Source organism: Canis lupus, chromosome 7 (genome assembly GCF_011100685.1).
Source record: "Canis lupus familiaris isolate Mischka breed German Shepherd chromosome 7, alternate assembly UU_Cfam_GSD_1.0, whole genome shotgun sequence".
Classification (NCBI taxonomy): domain Eukaryota; kingdom Metazoa; phylum Chordata; class Mammalia; order Carnivora; family Canidae; genus Canis; species Canis lupus.
In genome coordinates, this window is record NC_049228.1 from 41,121,672 (window position 1) to 41,141,136 (window position 19,465).

The 19,465-nt window shown below is 59.0% G+C and overlaps 1 protein-coding gene across 1 annotated transcript; it reads right to left on the minus strand.

Moving 5' to 3' along the window:
* Positions 1 to 306: 306 nt before the first annotated feature.
* NTRK1 (neurotrophic receptor tyrosine kinase 1) lies at positions 307 to 18,661 on the minus strand. Its single transcript, XM_038542978.1, has 17 exons — positions 18,450 to 18,661; positions 15,461 to 15,535; positions 14,958 to 15,029; positions 13,366 to 13,434; positions 12,485 to 12,630; positions 12,073 to 12,215; positions 9,698 to 9,830; positions 7,992 to 8,318; positions 7,600 to 7,617; positions 7,365 to 7,420; positions 6,989 to 7,091; positions 6,417 to 6,563; positions 5,999 to 6,129; positions 5,654 to 5,826; positions 2,454 to 2,694; positions 1,936 to 2,094; positions 307 to 695 (listed from the first exon to the last, which is right to left on the minus strand). The coding sequence occupies exons 1-17, from the start codon at positions 18,659 to 18,661 to the stop codon at positions 510 to 512; spliced, it is 2,391 nt and encodes a 796-aa protein (XP_038398906.1). The 3' UTR covers positions 307 to 509.
* Between the last annotated feature and the right edge of the window lie 804 nt (positions 18,662 to 19,465).

Here is a 19,465-nt window from a genome sequence, read left to right on the forward strand (position 1 = left end):
CTACCACGTGTCTGCTCGGCTCTGTGGCCAGGAACACAAGGGACGCTCCCCACCAATGCTTCCATCCTGTCCACTGTGACAGCTGACTTCTGTTCCTCCCACTACAGCAACAGCCTTCCTGAGCATGAGGTGTAGAGACAGCCAATTGGGGTCTGAAATTCTGGGAAGCCTGCCAGAGGCCGCCCCTCCCCCAGGTGAACAGGGGCCACCAGCCCCGGAGACAGGGGAGGGTCATCCCCCTACCTGAGTCTCAACGCCCCTCTCCCACAGTGACATCATCCCAAAAATTGGCAAGAAACACACGGCCAAGGGATAATAAATATAATTGCTATGACAGGACCCCATCTAGCGAGGCAGGAACATCCTCCACTCCCAGACCCCACTTGTCCCCTCCGGCATGCTGAGGGTGAGTTAGATGCTTTGAGATCACCCTGGGGCTGCTGGGAGTTCCCGGGGTTATGCAGGGCAGGCCCCAGTGTTTGGGCGGCACAGCCCCCAGGGCTGGCCCCCTAGCCCAGGACATCCAAGTAGACCGGAGGTGCCTGGGCCAGGGCTTGCAGCCGGGCGTGCACATCCTTGATGCTGTGGCGTTGTTGGGGCTCCCGCTGCCAGCAGCCCCGCATAATGGCGTAGACCTCCGGTGGGCAGGCCCGGGGCCGCTCCAGCTCTCGGCCCTGCGTGATGCACTCAATCGCCTGGGGCCACCCGAGGGAGAGAGAAGAGGGCACATTGCGCTGGAGCAGGGGGGTGAGGCAGGCAGCAGCACCCCAGCCTCCCTGAGGCTCTCCAGGCAGGCCCCATGGATGTCTGGGGCTCTTAGTTACTAATAGTCTAAAAGGAAGCCGCAAACCCCAAGATTCCTTCCCACCTCAACATGGAGCAGTGGGAAACATCAGGGCCAGGTAGACTCTGGGAAGGCTGGGTTGGGGGGGATAGGATTGCTTCCAGAAAGGCTGGAATCAGACCCTCAGAAGACTTGCTAGGTGGTTTGAGGGAGGGGAAGGGCCCTGGCATTTGCCAAATCCATCAGCCAGTGCTGAGGGCTGAATGGGGGAAGGGAGGGGTCCTCCACCTCCTTGTTCCAGAGGGCAAAAGGAAGGTAGGATTGCAGCAAGGCCTTGAAAACCACTAGCTTGCCATCGTCTAAGGTAGAGGGCAACCCCCCTTCCCTTTGTCTTCTGCAGGTACCATTCTGTGGAGACCTAGCTCCTCTGAAAAGAAACTGCAGCAGGAAAGATCCAAGTTAGACTCCAGGAAGGGCTGTTAGAGCAGCCAAGGGATCCAAGGAAGGAGAGATGTGGCGGGGAGCTGGGTGAGGGGGCCTGGAGCCTCTCCCCCCTTCTTCCCTCCCTCCCCATTAGAGGACTTGGGTTATGGGTAGCACTAATTCCATTCCTTCTCTCAGTGCTTGAGAAAATTAAAATCTATAACCCTCTCCCCCACCCCAGCCGCCTCCAGGGAGCAAACTGCATTAGGAGGAGAAATGGAAACTGACAGCTGGGAGCCAAGGAGGGGGTGGGGGAGCTGCTGGGGAGCCAGAACACCTGGGGCCTGCTGTGGCGGCCAGCGCCATGCGGAGGGAGGGGCGGGCCTGTCCTTCCTGCAGTCTGACCTCCAACCTTCCTGCTGCAGTGTCAGGCCCTCCGGAGCAGCCCCTGTCCCCATGCCTGTCCCTCCACCCTGACGGTGCCTACTGCGCCTATACAATGCAGCTAAGGACGGAGTCTGGGCTCCATCCGGAAAGTGCTTTCTTTGAGTCTCCCCCAGGAGCCAGCTGGGCCTGGGCTGGGCGGGTGAGTGGAGGCGAGAATCCAAGAGGGAAGAGGGGAAGAGTGCAAGGAGCCGGGGTGGGGGGTGCGGAGGCAGGCCCCGCGGTCGGTCGCGGCACCGGCTGAGGCAGGGCCGGGGCAGGGCCGGGGCGGCGGGCGGGCTGACCTCGGTGTTGGACAGCTGGTACCAGGGCTGCTTGCCGTAGGTGAAGATCTCCCAGAGCACCACCCCGAAGCTCCACACGTCACTCTCCGTGGTGAACTTGCGGTAGAGGATGCTCTCGGGCGGCATCCAGCGGATGGGCAGCATCGTGCGGCCCCCCACCTGCGGGCGGGCGGGGCGCGTCACTGCGGGGGCGGGGGGTGGGGGAAAGGGGGACCGCGCACCTGGTCCCGCGCCCCCGCCCCGTCATTAAAGATGAATGGAAGGGGCTCTGGGGCCGGCGCTAAGAGGGAAAAACCGACGGTGCAGTCCCTGTGCGCCCCGAGAGCGGAGAAGGCGGGCCGGGAGGTAAGGGGCGGGGAGCCCAGAGCCAGACAGCCCGCGCCCCCACGCCGCCCAGGAAGAGGAGGGCGCGCAGGGGGTGGGGTCGGCAGTGCAGGGGGAGGGGCTGCGAGGCTGGGCGGGGGTGGGGGGCCTGCAGTGCCGGGAGGGGCCTCCGGGCTGGGCGCAAGGACCCTTACGCGGTAATAGTCCGTGCTGTAGATGTCCCTGCTCATGCCGAAGTCCCCGATCTTGACCACCAGTCCCTGGCCCACCAGACAGTTGCGCGTGGCCAGGTCCCGATGCACGAAGTGCAGACCTGCCAGGTACACCATCCCCGCAGCGACCTGGCTAGCAACGGCCAGCAGCTGCCCCAGGCCCAAGGGGCCTGGAGCCACGTCCTCCCCGCCAGCCAGCAACTTGGCGTCGGGCCCGTGGGACCTGCCAAAGAGTGAGGGAGAGAGGGTGGGCTGGGGAGGGAGCCCTCAAGAGGCTGAAGACCCAGATCCTGGGGAGCTGGGGTGGAAGGCAGTGGGGGACTCCAGAGAAGGGAGGAGGGAAGGAACAGAAAGACGAGTCTGCAGGGCCTGGGAGGGGGGCCGCCAGGTGGGCCACCTCAGGAGCCTCCCCCACTGCCCCCACTGCCCCCACTTCCCCCACTTCCCACATCCCCCCAGCCCCCCAGGTCACCTCCTTGAACTCTGAGCCCAGCATCAGGGTTCCCACTGGCCCCTGCCTCTCTTGCCCATGGATACCTCCCACTCTGTCCTCCAGATGCTTAGCTTCCCCTAAGTCTGCCCCTGCCTCCATGAAGGAAAGCTTCCCACCCAGGCTCCGAACCTGAAGCCTGGGGGTCCTCCTGTCTCTCTCCCCTTCACCCTCAATGTTCAGCCTCCCATGGGATCCTTCTTCTTTTCAAGTTTCCAGGATGCCTGCCACCTCCCACTGCCACCACTTCAGATCATTCCTTGATCACCCAGCTCCATTCCCCAGATATTCCGTCTTCTGACTCTAGCCCGAGCCAGTGGCTTTGTGGGTACTGCCCCTTCCCACAGGCCAACTTTCTCATCTCTTTATTTCTTCCTTTATGGCAGAGGCTTCCTAAACACCTCCGGTGTGCCAAGCACCGGAGCTACAGTAGAGAATGGGATACAGATAAACAGGGGCACCTGATGGGCACTCAGGCTAGGGATGAAAGAAGTCAGAGGAGACTTCCTGGAGGAAGAGACATTTAAACTGAGATTCAAGGGACGCCTGGGTGCCTCAGTGGTTGACTATCTGCCTTTGGCTCAGGGCCTGATCCCAGAGTTCCAGGATCCAGTGCTACATCGGGCTTCCTGCAGGGAGCCTGCTTCTCCTGCATATGTCTCTGCCTCTCTCTCTGTGTGTCTCTCATGAATAAATAAATAAAATATTAAAAAAGAAAAAGAAAAGAAAAAAAGGGGGCGCCTGGGTGGCTCAGTCTGTTAAGCATCTGTTTGCCTTCAGCTCAGGTCATCCTGAGGATCCAGGGTCCTGGGATCAAGCTCCACATCAGGCTCCCTGCTCCGTGGAGAGCCTGTTTCTCCCTCTCCCTCTGCTGCTCCCCCAACTTGTGCTCTCTCTCTCCCAAATAAATAAACAAAATCTTAAAAAAATAAACTGAGACTCAAACCCTGAAGAAAAGGGGTGAATAAGCCATTTAAAAGCATCAGAGATGGGCAGCCTGGGTGGCTCAGTGGTTTGGCGCCGCCTCCAGCCCAGGGCATGATCCTGGAGACCCGGGATTGAGTCCCACGTCAGGCTCCCTGCATGGAGCCTGCTTCTCGCCCCGCACCCCCATGAATAAATAAATAAAATCTTAAAAAAAAAATAAAAGCATCAGAGACAGAGAGGTAGGTGAAGTGGCTGGGAGAGAGACCTGATGTACCAGGCAGAGGGAACTGTAAGTGCAAAGGCCCTGGGGTGAGAAGGAACAGATAGGCTTCCTAGGGAATACCTTCCAGACTCATCCAGGAGCCTTCATGATTCCCTCCTTTGGGTCCCTGTATTCTATCCAGTATTGAGAGCCACTTCTCCCACATCCTGGGCCCCAGATGGTGGCATGTCCCTGGCCTGCATCCCAGGCACTCAGCACTGAGCCGATGCAGTGTCTGGTGAGCAAGGGAAGGGCCTCCTGTCTGGCTTCCTGTTGACTCCAGTCTACTGAGCCCAATGGCTCCACGCTCATCGTGGCGTCTCCCATCACCTGCCTCCTGCTCCCCACTGCCACTGGCTTCTCCTCCCCCTCCACAGACCTCTTAAGGTCTCCCCCAACTGAATTCTGCAGCCTGTGTGAGTGACCCTTCACTCCCAAAGGGGTGTTTGGAGACCACATCTGGACATGAACTGGACAGTCACACAGCACTTTCTCATCCAGAACCACAGTCCCCCGCTGAACCTCTTCTGGCAGGAAAACTGAGGCCAGAGAGATAGGCTACTTGGCTCAGCTAGGAGCTCACAGCTAAGTGTAAGCCTGGCCCTCCCCCTGCCTGCCTCACATCTCATACTGTCCCATCCTGGGGAAGGCGGGGATTCTCACCCAAGAAGGACTCAACAAAGGGAACCTGTGACGATTGCAGTCAGGGGTTGAGAGGAGACCATACTCCACCCTGGGCCATTTATTACCTGTGTGCCCCTGGGCAAGCCACTTAAGTCTCTTCTGTGAAACGGGCACATTTCTTGACACTATTAAAATTATCTGAACAGGGCCACCTGGGTGGCTCAGTGGTTGAGCATCTGTGTTTGGCTCAGGTCATGAGCCCAGGGTCCTGGGATTGAGTCCTGCATCGGGTTCCCCACAGGGAGCCTGCTTCTCCCTCTGCCTATGTCTCTGCATCTCTCATGAATAAATAAATACATAAAATATTTTAAAAATAAAATAAAATAATTGGCACAAACTAGTAAACACATCAGCATTGTTCTGTCCAAAGCAAAAGAAATGAATTTTTAGTGACTTTCTTCAAGTAAAAATTGCCAGACATGCTTGAAACTATGAAGAATACATATCTATTTACACTATTATACAGATAAATGTGTCCAAGCACAGGCTGACACAGGTAGAAGTGAGGGCATGAGAAGAGTGCCTGGAACACGTGTTACTGTTGCCACACCTCTCTAAGCTGTCAACCCCCACAGGCCTGGCTTCTGCGTGCCACCCGCAAACGCAAAGACACTCCCTGCAAAGCCACTGTCCCAGAGCACAGTTCCTGATTTCTGCTAGTGCCATCCCCTGACCACCGCCACTCTGTCCTTTGCACATTCACACCTCGGGGACAGGATGAAACCCCCTCTTGGTTTGACGGATGATCAGGGATATGCTTGCAGGGAAGAGGCAAGGGAGCTCAGAGCCAGAGGCCAATGCGGGGCCAGGCAGTCATACCGAAGGAAGCGGTTGAGGTCACCGTGTCGCATGTACTCAAAGACCATGAGCAGTGGGCGGCCCTCGGTGCAGACCCCAAAGAAGCGCACGATGTGCTGGTGCTGCAGCATGGTGAGCAGCTGGGCCTCCCGCTGGAAGTCCTGCCTGGCGCTCTCAGACACCTCCTTCAGCGCCTGGATGGCAGGGGGTGGGCAGGACAGACTGAGTTCGGCCCACCCCCTCCTCCCCACACCCAAGATGGCCAGACCCCACATTCCACCCCCAAGCCTGAGCACACAGTCCTGGAATGATGGCGCTCCGGGAGGTGGGACCCTGGCCAGCAGTACTTCATGGACCAGGTCTTACCTTGACAGCCACTAGCATCTTGTCCTGCTCGGGCAGCAGGTTGTGGCATTCAGCAAGGAAGACCTTCCCAAAGGCGCCTTCGCCCAGCTCCCATTTGAGCACAATGTCCTGGCGCTTGATGTGATGAACACCTGCCGAGAGGCATGCAGGATCGGACCAGAGCCCCCATCCTGGCTTGGGAAGGAGGGGGTGGGGCCAAGCCAGGACTAGCTAGTAGGCTTGGGTGCCAGCCAAGGGGGTGCCTGGGGACTGAAACTGAGCCTTCGTGCATCCCCAAGCCCCATGCTGTGGTGTAGACGGGTAAGGAGTGGGGAAGGGAGGGAAGGCTTTCTCAGGCCTGGGGTGGACAGAGATGATACAGGGGCTTCTACACACCCCCGGGGCTCACCCCCACCCTTGACCCAGGACAGCTCCTCACAGGCATCACTGAAGTATTGTGGGTTCTCGATGATGTGACCTTGGAGCCCAGAGCCTTTGCCCTCAGTGGGGGACAAGGAACTGCCACCTAATGTCATGAAATGCAGAGACATGGCCAGTCCGTCCTCTGGAGCCAGCACCACTGCGCCTGGGGGAGAGACACAGCCATTCAGAGTGATCACAACGCAGGGTCCCAGGGGAGGGGAGGAACAGAGGAGGCAGGCAGCCAGCAGGGGAAGGCAGGGCACTATGGCCCCTATGGCTCCTGTGCAGCCCCAGGCCCTGGGGGCCACCATGGACCCCCCCACCCCTGGAGAGCTCAGACCTCCCAGATCCACTTAGTGTTTGCCATCTAGCCACCAATGAGCAGCTGCTGCCTGACCCTCCCCCAGCCCGGGCCCCAACATACACGCTCATACCCACAAGCCGGGGGCCCGGCCCTCATAACCCAGCCGGGTGTAGGCACCCCCATGTGGAAGACAGAGCCGGGGAGAACCCACAGGAAACACAGGCAGCAGGACAGACTGATGGACAGACTGGCAGACAACCCGATGCAGCAGCACTCCTACTCACGGTTGCCCCCAAATTTGTTCCTCCGTCCACACTTATTGAGTGCAAGGAAGAGTGTAGAAAGGAAGAGGCAGGCAAAGACAGCCAGGCCCACAGCCACGGAGACCTGGCAGGGGTTGGGGGGTGGGGGGCAGACCTGGAGCTTCTCCTGCACCCTCCGAGCACCCCCACAGCAGCAACGACTCTCCATCTTGCATGCTCCCCACCCAAGACCTGCCTCCTCCTGCCCTGGCACCCCAGACCCTGGCTGTGGGGGTGGCTCAGGCCACATGGTCCGAATCGTCACGCTCTCACCAGAAACCACATGTGGGCAAGCCGCTAGCCCAGCCTCCCAATCCCAAGTCCAAGTCTGAGACCAGCTTCCCCTTCTCATGCTCACCCCAAAAGGGGTTTCGTCCTTCTTCTCCACTGGGTCTCCAGACGTGCTGTTAGTGTCTGTGGAGACACAGGGCATGGAGAGTGGGTCTTGGCACATGGGGTGTCTCCTGCGGCAGCTCCCCCCAACCCACCCCAGCTGAGCCCTCAAGGGTCAGGTCAGCTGGGCCCTCTGCCCAGCCTTGGCTTCAGGAACCACACAGACCCTGCCCCCCCCCCACCCCAGCCTGGGTACTCACCCACTGGCGAGAAGGAGACTGCAGGGGGAGGAGGGGAGAAAGCAGTCAGATGGGGGGGCAGATGGAAGTGAGTCCCCCCCACCCCACTCATCCCTTCCTGGGGCAGGAGGGCGGCTGGGCCTCATCAAGGAGAAGGCCTTGGACAACCTCGTGCCCAGCTGTCTCCTCAGCACCCCCAGTTGGTGGCCGAGCCCAGGGCTTCAGGGCTCCCAGGGCTTGGGGAAGGCAGGGCGGGGTCACAGCCCGACACAGGAACTCAGGGCCCCTCTCTGCCCAGGACTGGGCACTGAAGCCTGTAGGGTGAGGACCGCAGCAAGTGGACCAGGCCTCCCCCGACACCTGTGGCTGTGCCCAGGGGCCACCAGGCATGGGGGTCGGGGTGGCCCTCGCACCGGGGATGGGGTCCTCGGGGTTGAACTCGAAAGGGTTGTCCATGAAGGCGGCCATGACAAAGGCGGCAGCCCGGCCCGAGGGGTTGGCGGCCAACAGCGTGTAGTTGCCGTTGTTGACATGGGTGGGCTGGTTGAGGCGCAGGCAGCCGTGCCGCACCGTCTCGTTGGCCACCGGCTCCAGGAACTCAGTGAAGATGAAGCTGGTCTCGTTGAGCACAGAGCCGTTGAAGAGCCAGCGCAGAGAGGGCGCCGGCTGCCCATCCACCGAGAAGGGGATGCACCAGTGATGCAGCTCCACCGCCTCATGCAGCTGCACGCTGGCCGGGACTGCGGACCAGAGAGGGTGACAGCCAGGCGTCAGGGAGCAGCTGGCGGGGACCCAGAACGGACCTGACAAGTCTCGGGGTGGGGTGGGTAGAGCCAGAAATCAGGCGGTGGGCCTAAGAGGAACTGGCCAGCGGGCCTGAAGAAATGCACAAGGAGGGATCTTTTGAAGAAAGTTGACGGTAAATCTTAAATAAACCAGGCAGCAGGTGTATACAATTCAGAGGCTTCGAGAGCCCCCGGGGGAAGTGGAGTGCCGCCTTTTGGATAAGGGATCCAGAAAAATGAAGTGCAATTGAGCTTAAGAAGCTCAGGAGAAGGCCTAAACATCAAACAAGCAAACAGTATGTAGTTTAAAAGCTTCTGGAAAAAGAATACGGGTTTGAAATAGACCCAACCTGACTCAGCCAGGAAGGGAAGGAAGGGCAACTGCCCCCATCAACAGAGGTGAATCTCACAAATATAATGTTGCTCAAAAGAAACTAGACCCAAAGGGCAGCCCGGTGGCTCAGCGGTTTAGCGCCGCCTTCAGCCCAGGGTGTGATCCTGGAGACTCGGGATCAAGTCCCACGTCAGGCTCTTTGCATGGAGCCTGCTTCTCCCTCTGCCTGTGTCTCTGCCTCTCTCTCTCTTGTGTCTCTCATGAATAAATAAATAAAATCTTTAAAACACACACACACAAAGAACTAGACCCATAATAATACTTGCAGTAGGATTCCCTCTCTATGATGTACAAGAACCAGCGAAGCCATACTGATAGGGGAAGCTCACGTGTGTAAAATTCTTTTTAAAAGCAAGGAAACGATTATCACAAAGTCAGGATGGTGCGGAGAAGAGGGATGGGGAGAGGAAGGGAAGGTGTTCTGAAGAACCAGAGAACAATTACTGTTTGAAGTGTCTATGTCTTATGCACATATCTACATTATATTTCACAATTAAAGAAGAAAAATTGTGTGACGTATAGGATTCAAGGTAATTTTTTGGCAGACCTAGGGAAATTAAGCAGCGAGACTAAGGAAGAGCTCAGAAGAGGCATTTCTTCTTTCAAAATTTGGACCGACAACAAAAGTGCTCCAAAGGGGCAGGCATGCGCGTAACTCAGCAGAGAGCAGCGGGAGCAGCCAGGCAGCTGGTGCCGAGGGCCTCAGGTAGCAAGACTTGGGCAGGGGGCCAGAAAGAAATCCATCCCCGTCCCTCTGGCCTTGACGAGCCCCCAGGACTTCCCCACAGGATCAGGTTTTCATGGGAATCTGGAAACAGCTGGGTGGGAGCAGCTGTGCAGACACATATCCCAGCCCTTTCCTCCAGACCCCGACCCTCAGAGCCTCTTTCCAGGGAAGAAGGAAGGGGGTACAGGGTGGGGGGAGGTCACTGGGACTCACAGGAGACGTTGACCTGCACAGAGACTTCGGCCCGGCCCACATCATTCTCCGCCCAGCACGTCACATTCTTCCTATTGAGGTCACTGGTGACATTGGCCAGGGTCAGCCCCAGGGATGGCAGGTCCCCAGATTGCTGGGTCAGGAAAGAGAAGGGAAAATGAGGAAGAGTGACCGCAGGCTTGGGTATGGAGGCAAGGGGGTGGAGCTGATATGTTTGGGGTACTCCTATGGCTTCAGATGGAAAAGAGAGGAGGAGTGAGGGGAACGGGGTGGGGAGGGAGAGGGAAGGGGTAGAGGAGAGAATATAGCAGGGATTGCACCCCTATCCTTTAGGGCTCATTCACAGACTATCTCCCAGAACACGTATTTAATGATCTGAAAAATCTAGAACATGACCAGTAACCTCAAAACAAGCACAGAATACCCTGAACCAGAACCACTTCTGAGAAGCTAAGTAGATGTCAATAATCCCAGGTATCAAATAGACACAACTTGTTGGACAAATCAGCTAGGATCTCACCACCAGCTCATGCTTGTTTTACACGCAGTTCTATCAGTCTCAGCCCAAAGGATACCAGAAATATGGAGCTGCCCTGATAGCAGATGAGGCAGCAGCATCCTGACCCCCTTTGGCAGATAAACACGGAGGGTAAAGCTACAGGCAAACTGACTTGATTTTGAATCATCATTGGAAGACTGAATCAAGTTCAGATTCTCTTCTAAGAAACTGGCGGTGTGCCAGTTACGTGACCTTAGGACAATTCCCAATCTTGCTGAACCACAGTTTTCTTGTTTTGTAAGCTAAAGAGGTAGACAAATGATCCTTTGACACTTTAGGAAGCTATTTCCATAAAATGATGGAAGTCAATGGAGCACTGCACAAATATCATTTATCTGGAAATTTCAGAAATGTGGAAACCTTTGAACCAGGGCCAGAGGAGGTGAATCTTCCCTGGGCTTCCACTGGAAGTCGGAAGTTCCTCTCTCTAGGCTCTTGTGCAAACTCCAGCTTCCAGCCTCCTCCAGGGGAAGCCCTGCCCTGCCTCAAGCTTCTCTCTGCTGTTCTGTCCCCACCAAATCACTCTGGGTGCAGGGCAGCTCATCAACTCTAGGCTTTGAGCTGCTCCACCACCTTCCACTCTCCTGAGGGTGACCAGCCTCCCCTGCCCTCCACTGAACCCAGCTGAGCGTGACTTTTCTATAGGAAGTTTCTAGAAAACAGAAGTGGTAGCAAACACGGAAATCTCTCAAAGAGAAAAGCAAAACCCTGGAATTTCCCAAACCAGCTGAGCAGAGGTCTCTCCACAGACGGTCACTGCTGGCCTCTCGCCTCTGCATTGTTCCCTTTCCATCACTCACTCTCGGTGGCTTTGCGCTGTGGTAGGGAAGGAACCACTCAGTGGCTCATGGTCCTCCCACCGTGTCTCGGTCCCCTGCTCCAATGGTTCCTCCTCCTATGATATTGTTCCAGGGGCTTCCGGCAATTCTGGGGGTGGGCTCCTGCCCCAAGAGAGGGCCTCCAAACTGAGCACACTGGCCCTGCATGTCAACCCATGTGGGGCCAGCTTTTTGGGTGAGCACGGCCTCTTGTCTGCCTCTGCTAACCTTGTCGACAAGGCCTCAGCTGTGGCTACCCACGGCTGCCCATTGTCAGCCTGAGCACAAAGAGCAAGGCACAAGAAGATGCCCAAAGACACATCTGTGTGGCAGAGATAGCAGCCAGAGAGTGTTCAGGGGCAGCGGGACTTCAGAGGGCATCCTGTCCACCTCCTCAGTTGATAGGCAGGCGGGATATCAAAAGGTCATCACATCCACCTCCTCAGTTGACAGATAAGAAAACCAAAGTGCAGGCAGATTAAAGGATTTTTTCCAAAAGTCAGTCCAAAAATTAATTACTGAGAAAGCTGGACCCAGACCTGGACATTCTTTACTAATAAGCTCATTATACACCCAAGAGGATGCTGCTTCCAGAATCTCCAGAGAGAGATGGGAAGGACCCTGAGAAGGCAGCTGGATGCAGGACCACAAACACTGTGTGCTCTCCCTCTGGTCCTGTTCCCTTGTCTAGAAAGCTGGTGGGTGGGAGGGATGGCCTGTGGGTTCAGGGACTTTCTGTCTGGCAGCCAGCCCTGTGTTCCCAGGCAGGCTCCGGGGTCCCCGCTGGGCCGGCGCCCACCCTGAGGGCCTGTGTGTGCCTGCGGGACACAATGGGCCTGAGCCCATGGGTGGAAACTATATCTGCCCCTCCCCCCGAGCTCTCCGTGCTTCTTACACGCTGTGTCTCTTTTCCTATCTCTGCCCCCTGTGCCCTGTCCAAGCCTCTTCAGGGAGAGGTGAAGAGGGGGAACAGGGACAGGCGGTGAGGGGCTTCTTACCGTCACTGTGGCCAACTCCTCGACCTCTGGGAGGATCCAGCCGGCCCGCTCCAGGCCCCGCCCCTCCACCTGGCACTGCAGCAACACATCATCCCCCACCTCCACCGACGCATTGGGCATCTGGACCTTCAGCACAGGGACGCCTGGCCGCCCAGGGTGGCAGAGGGGTGTGAAAGCAGGAAGTGGTCTCAGAGCCCGAGCCCAGGGCAGGGCTTCCTCTCCAGCACCCCAGGGCCCTGGTGCCCCTACTGGCCACACCAAACGCCCTTCAGCCTTCAGGCCCCAGCTCTTGCCAATGCCTGTTTCCCAGTCCCTGGGCGGCTGGCTCCCCAGAGCCCTGCTCGGTGCTCTCTCAGAAAGCAGGCAGCTGCCCCCACCCCTCATGCCCACCTCCCTCCTCCCTGGCACCTACCGCAGCTGGCATTGGACAAGAGGGCCAGGGGCCCCTGCCCGGGACACTGCAGCCTCTGTCCACGCACTCCACCCAGTCCTTCCTCCTCCCAGCGCAGCAGCCAGTGGAGGGCACAAGAACAGTGTAGTGGGTTCCCCGACAGGACCCTGTGAGTGTGGGGGACACAAGAGAGTCAGAGACAGGGCAGGTGCTGGGCCTGAGAAGCCGCAGAGAGTGAAGCACCATGGAAGAGGGGCATGCAGCCAGGCTGCAGGGTGGAACATCTAGAAGTGAAGGGAGGGGGCCCAGGAACAAGGCGTTATGACAAGAATTAGAATCCAGGAAGTCTGGGAGCCAGCTGTGGGCTACTTGGATTCCCTTGCCCCAGTGTTCTCCTCAGGAAGCCAGGCCAGGTGAGGACTCTGAGCAGGATGGCAAAGACAGAAGGGCACATCTTTGGAGTGACCCAGAGGCCTTAGGGGCCAACTGCGCACACACAGACCACCACTGTCCCCATCGGCCCCATATGCAGGGGTGCTGGCAATGTGGGCAGATGTGCCCACATGGACAGGTGGGCCTGGGTCTGCTCCTGGCCCCCAGCTTTCTGAGCACATGAGGCATCAGCCACCAGCCAGCTGTCCTCCAACAGCCTGGCTGCCCCTAGGGCAGCCGTCCCCTCCAGCGGGCCTGCAGCCTCTTCGATGGGGGTCACGGGCATGTGCAGCGTCCCCATCTCAGCTCACAGCCAAACACACAGTCCCCAAAGAGCACCCCCACACACATAGCTCCACATGGACACAGTGACACACTTCCCCCAGAGGTACAAGTGCGTTCACACACGCGCACGCGTACACACACACACACACACACACACCACTGGCCCCTGGAAGCCCCTCACTTACAGCTCCTGCAGGGGGAGGCCCTGGACGGTTTTCCAGGACAGAGACTCCAAAGCATTGAAGGAGAGATTCCTGTGGTAGTTGAGATAGAGACAGCAGCCTTGAGCCACAGACATCGCTCTGACCCAGGGGAAGGGAGGGAGGAGGAGCTACAGCCCACTGACATCTGGCTTCCCCACCCCTACCCTGGCAACTAGAACCAGCCAAGGAGGCACCTGCTCTGGGACAGGTTAGGCTCCTGGGGTCCCCCTCTCCTCCCTGGGACAGCAAGGGTTAACCCCATGAGCCCCCTCCCCAGAGCCCAGGGAGGGGGTCTCAGGGAACAGCCTGCTCCCCTCTCCCCCACCCCTGGCCCCAGCTGGCAAAGTGCTGAGGCCCCAGCTGGGGGAAGGGGCTCCATCTGTGCTCCGCTAACAGAGCCCAGGATGGGCCAGAGGAAAGGGGGTGGTCACCAGGATCTCCAAGCACTTCCTCAGCTCACCCACCTGCTTCCTTCTCCCACTCCAGTTCCCCCAGCCCCTAGCTGCAGACAAGGAAAGAGCACCAGCTTCAGACCACACAGCGAGCCGGTTAGGCGCCCTGTGCTCCTCGCCCCACACCAGGCTGCCACTCCTGGGGGCTCTCCTTCAGGCGCCTGCCCTGGGCCTCTCTGTGCCCAGCTATCCTACAGTGTGGGGGGCTGAGCTGGAGCGGCATGACCACACAGGTATCAGAGAGTGCCCAGTCTCGCACCAGACAGAGCAGGACATGTCTTGCCACGTACATGTGTGACCTCAGTCCAGAAATGTCATTTCTGCGATTCTAGAATCCTCTATAAACAGGGCTGACACTCTCTCTCCCCATGTTGATTGTGAAGATGCATGGACATAAGTATTGTGAGTATGCATTTTTAAGTGAAGTCTCAGCGTGTAGTCAGTAACATAACTAACATCACCTTTCTTGTTGTTGCTAAGTCACTGGACACAGCAGAGACTTCAGAGCACCCCGCACAACAGCATGGATGGCAGGCCCCCACCACCCTTCTGTCTGTCTGCCTGCCGGGGTAAGAAGGAGGAGCTGACCTGGCCTTGGAAGGCCAGAAAAGGGAGCTGCCAGGGACCCCAAAAGTGTCTCCTTTGGAGGTCTCTCCTGTACACCATCTGTGGAGGGGCCGTGTGACTCCCAGGAGCGGGGAGGGTAGCTGGTGGCACATCTGATGCCCCAGCTCCCAGGCTATCCCGGGGGCCAGGGAGGGGGTGGGAGATGGAGTCCCAGCCAGAACCTGGAGCACACTCCTGCCCCTTGCTCCTTATGGTCTGGTGTATGTGTGGACTCCAGGAAGAACAACTGGGACAGGTGCCCATGAGACGTGTCCCTGTAGCATGAAGCATGGAGGCGAGGCAGCAAGGACCCTATCGCTGATGGGGGTGGGAGCCGAGAGCACCAGTGTCCCTGAAGGAGATGAGGGGAAGCCCCAGGAGAATGGGAGAGGCCATGTCCCTGACCAGGCTGGGGTCTTAAGACCCTACCCCTTCAGTTGGGGGTAGGGCCCAAGCCCAGCAGCCACCCATGTCTGGGTGTCCTCCCACTCCCTCTGCCCAGTCCCAGCCACTCACAGGCGACGGAGCCGAGGAGTGAAATGGAAGGCGTCAGGTGCCACAGAGCGGAGCCCACTCTTAACGATGGTGCTGGGGAGGGTGCAGCAGCAGGTCAGCCCACAGGGCTCCCCTTTCTGGACCCCACCTCTCTGCCCATCCAGACCCCGGCCCCCAGTGCTGAGCCCTGGACCCCCTCCATCCCCCACAACCCTGGACTCCCCATTCCCCCACAACCCTGGACCCCTCCTCTCTGCCCACACCAGACCCTGGCCCCCAGGCCTGAGCTCTGGACCCCCTACTCCCCTACAACCCCAGACCATGCCTCTATGCCCACACCAGACCCAAGCCCCCAGCCCTGAGCCCTGGACCCCCTCCATCCCCCACAGCCTCCCCAGCTACCTTGGGCCCCCAAAACCCCTGAGCTTTCTGCTTTCCTGCAGCCCCTCCATTCTCAACCTCCCTGAGTCGCTGATCCCCCAGGCCCTGTGCTGTCCCCACACACTGACAGTCAGCCCCCTCACAGGTCTCTCAGCATCCCCAGGCCCTTTAGGTGAACGGCATCCAGATGCTGCAGATGCTCTTGGTTGTCGATGTAGCTGCGGGGAAAGAGGGTGGGAGTCAGGGGCCCAGGCCCACATCCGCCCACCTGCCTCACGATACACATGCAGGTGCATGCACACATATGCACCCAGTCACACACACCCTGGTGCATACACATATACACAGTGACACACGTGCATGCAGGCATGCATCCTCACACCGTTAAATGGCCACACTCACACGTCTCATGTGTGCACACAGTCATGCACATGCACACACAGGCATAAACACACACGCAGAGATACACCTCTTCTTGCATGTTCACACATGCACTTGTGTGTGCACGGACCAAGGTGTGCACATCAGCATGCTTACACGTCACACATGGACATGGTGTACATATATCTCTCATGTGCACACACGGATTCACATTCATAAACACACAGAAGCCCATTCTCAGCTTGGGGTTCTGCTTTTCTACACAGGGCCTCCCCTATACATGCTCAGAGATGGGTGTCACACTGGAACGCTCACTGCCACAGAGAACCAAGGCTCACCAGAGCCACTGCCCCCCAGCACAGAGGGGACTCTGTGGTCATGCAAGGATGTGTGTACCCAAACACAGGGTCACTATCTGGGTTGCCCCCCACTGCGGCACATACACACACACACACACACACACACACACGCTCACTCACACACAACCTCAGAAAGACAGGCCCCTCCCTACTCTCAGGCAGCCATCCTTACCACCACCTTCCACCCTACAGCAGTACAGCGAGAGGCTCAGAGGCTGCCCCAGGAGGGACCCAAGAAGGGGAAGAGGGGCACTGGGAGGGGCACCCAGGGAAGGGGTTGGGGGTGAAGGGGCCCAGACAGGCTAGCTTACATGGCAAGGCAGTGATGGGAAGGCTCAGGGGAGGGGGGAGGCAGGGCAGGAAAACACAGACAAAGTGAAACAGAGACTCCGAGAAAGAGACGATGAGCAAGAAGAGACTGGCAGAGAGAGAGACTGGTGAGGGAACAGACAGATAAGGATAAGGACAGAGACACAGAGATAAGGATAGAGCTCCGGAGAAAGCCAGATAGGGAGCCGGACAGGAGGATGCACACGTGGGGATGGAGGCTGCTGACGCCCTGGGCCCTGCCCAGCTTCTGGATCTGGCACGCCATGGAGTTCCTGGGAACTCGGGTGTCCTGCAATGGCATGTCAGTGTACCCCTACACACGCACACACGCACACATCACACTCGCCAGGGGCCCCTGACTCACTGCCTGTTCTCAGAACTCTCCTCTCACTCTCCTTAGCTGGAACCAGGAACAGTCCCAGTGACCTCTCCCCCTCCCCCTTCCCAGCCTGGGCCCCAGCAGCAGAGCCAGGTAGGGGGTCCTCCACTGGGAGGCCTAGAGAGCAATCTCCAGTGACTGGGGCCGAGAGCAGGTCCCTGCTCACAGGGTTTAGAGCTATAGGGACCCAGGGAGGGGTGGCGGCTGTGTGCAAGCTGTCAGGCAGCACACTCAAAGCTGCCTCATTCGTTTGGATTCATCATCAATCTGTCTTTTGAGTCCATTATCTCCTCGTTAGCTCTGCGGGTGAGGGAGGAGGAGGGGATGGGCAGGCAGAGGCAGGGGGTCAGGCTGCTGCCCCACCCAGAGGAACCTCTCGGCTCCCCACCCTGCATGCCTCCTGGTCCCCAGCCCAGCAAGTCCACTCCCCCACCCCGCCCCCTCCCCCGCTGGGGTTGGACCCACTTGGGGAAGGGAATGGGAAAAGAGCTCTGATGAAGAACATTCAGGATTGGGGCCCTGGTATGAAGGCACAGGGAGGACTGGGCTGGGGGTAGCAGCCCCTCCCATCATGCAGAGTCCTAGGCCCAGACCCAGACAAGGCCATCTCCTCTCTTCCTGGTCTCCCTAGGGCCATTAAAGAGAGAGATTGAGGACCTTCCCGTTAATTACCACGAGATACCGGAGTAACTCACTGCCAATTATCTCAGGCTGCTCAAGTAACTTCCAGACAGTGATGGTTCCCACCTCGGATGCCTTCCAACCTGTCACCGTCACCGCATGAGGCCAGGGTTCCTTGCCCACCCTCTAAGTCCCAGGCGGCAGGAGGGGGATTTTTCTCCCCTCTTCTCAAAGTCTTGCTGGCCCCATCAGCTACATAGAATACTCAAGTATTTTCCAGGCATCACCATGTGATGCTCAAGTACCTCTAGGCCAATTATTACAGAACACTCCCATAGGTTTCACCAGCTGCTAAGAAGTACTCCAGTATTTTGTAACCAATTACTGCAGGATGTCAGAGTACTACAGAATGCTGGAGTTTTCTCTTAGTTTGGAGCCCTGAAAAGAGGAGAGTCTGTCAACAAGAGCCCTGGCTCTCTGCCTCAAATAGGGGGACAAGGTGGAAAAGGAGATGGGGTGAGGAAAGCTAGAAGTCTCATTTTCTACATCCAAATCAAAGCATAGTGGGGATGAGAAATGGTGGAAATGCAGAGGAGAGCGCAGGCACCAAGCTATGCCTCCTCACCACCTCCCACCTATTCCAATTAAATTCCCAGTTCCAGAGGCAAGAGTTGGTGTTGCCAGGTCATGGCATGGAACGGGGTAGGGACCAGCTTCCCCCTTAAGGGGCTAAGGCGGTAAGGGTGCCAAACAGTGGGGTTCTCGGCAGCTAACCAACCCCCCCTCCAGGAGGCAGAGCTTGGACTCCAGTCTGATCTCCCGAAGGCTGCTTCCAGATGGCTGGGCTGTCTCAGATCTGGTCCACGGACAGCCCCTTGCCCCAGCTGCACCGAGCACTAGGCACGGTCCAGAGGGTCATTGCGGTGGTGGCCGAGAGCCACGGCGGGCGGAGGTGGCCCAGGTGCAGCCTCTGGACCCCGCCAGCCTGACTAGAGTCCGCGCCCTCGGGGCAGGGCTCCGCCCGCCCGCGCCCGTCCGCCCACCCGCCCGCGGGACACTCACAGCTCCGTCAGGTTCTCAACGCCTGGCAGGCGGTGGAGGCTCTGCAGGGCCCCGGCCCGGGTGCAGCGCAGCCCCGAGGGGCCGTGGGGGCAGCAGACATCGGGGCAGGGCGCGGCGCCCGCGGACGCCAGCACCAGCCAGGCCAGCAGGCTGCCAGGCCCCGCCGCCCGGCCGTGCCCGCCCCGCTGCCCAAGCCGTCCGCCTCGCAGCATCGCGCCGGCGGGCAGCCGTCCGTGCGCTCCCAGCCGCGGCCGCCGGGCCTCCCCAGACACGTGCGCCCGCCGCGTTAAAGACCCGGCCGCCGGGAAAGGGCGGGGCCCGCGACCCGCCCCGCCCCGCCCTGCCCCCTCCAGCTCCACCTCCGCCACTCGGGTCCTGGCCCCCAGGCCGCCCCTACCCCTTTCTGGGGACCCCGAGCCCCTCCTCCCCCAAAACCCTCTGTCGCAGAAGGAACGCCTTGGAGGTCCTTGCTGGGGCGGGGGACTGCGGCTGAGAAGTTGATCCGTTATTTCTCCCAGCCTATGCTGCCCTTAGGGGGCGGGGAGATGACAGGGCAGGGGCAAGGTTACCGTCGGGGTCGTCCCAGCCAGCCCGGTCCCCCACCATCGTCCACCGCCCCCCATCCCCCACCCCCGCCCTCAGATCTCCCTCCTCACGGTGCGCGCCCCGGGGGCAGTGTACGATGTCACTTGGGGTAAATGAGGTGCAACACTCTCTAACCGTAGGAAGAAAGGGCAAGGGATCCCAAAAGGACCGAACGCAGGATCTGGGGAAAGAAGGCACAGCCGAGGTAATGTGTCGCCCCGAAACAGCCCGGGAAGGGAGCCTAGGGAGCCGGACGCCCGCTTTCGGGAGAGACCACAGGGTGGCGCTGGAGGCCCGCGCGCAGAGGTGCGAGCTCCAGGGCGGGGGGGCGCGGTCTGCAACCCCACCGAGAGGCGTCCCCGGCCCCAGCGACCCGCCCTGACCCCAGCCGGCCAGCGCCGGGCCCGGGCCGGGTGGGGTCCCGCCGGGCT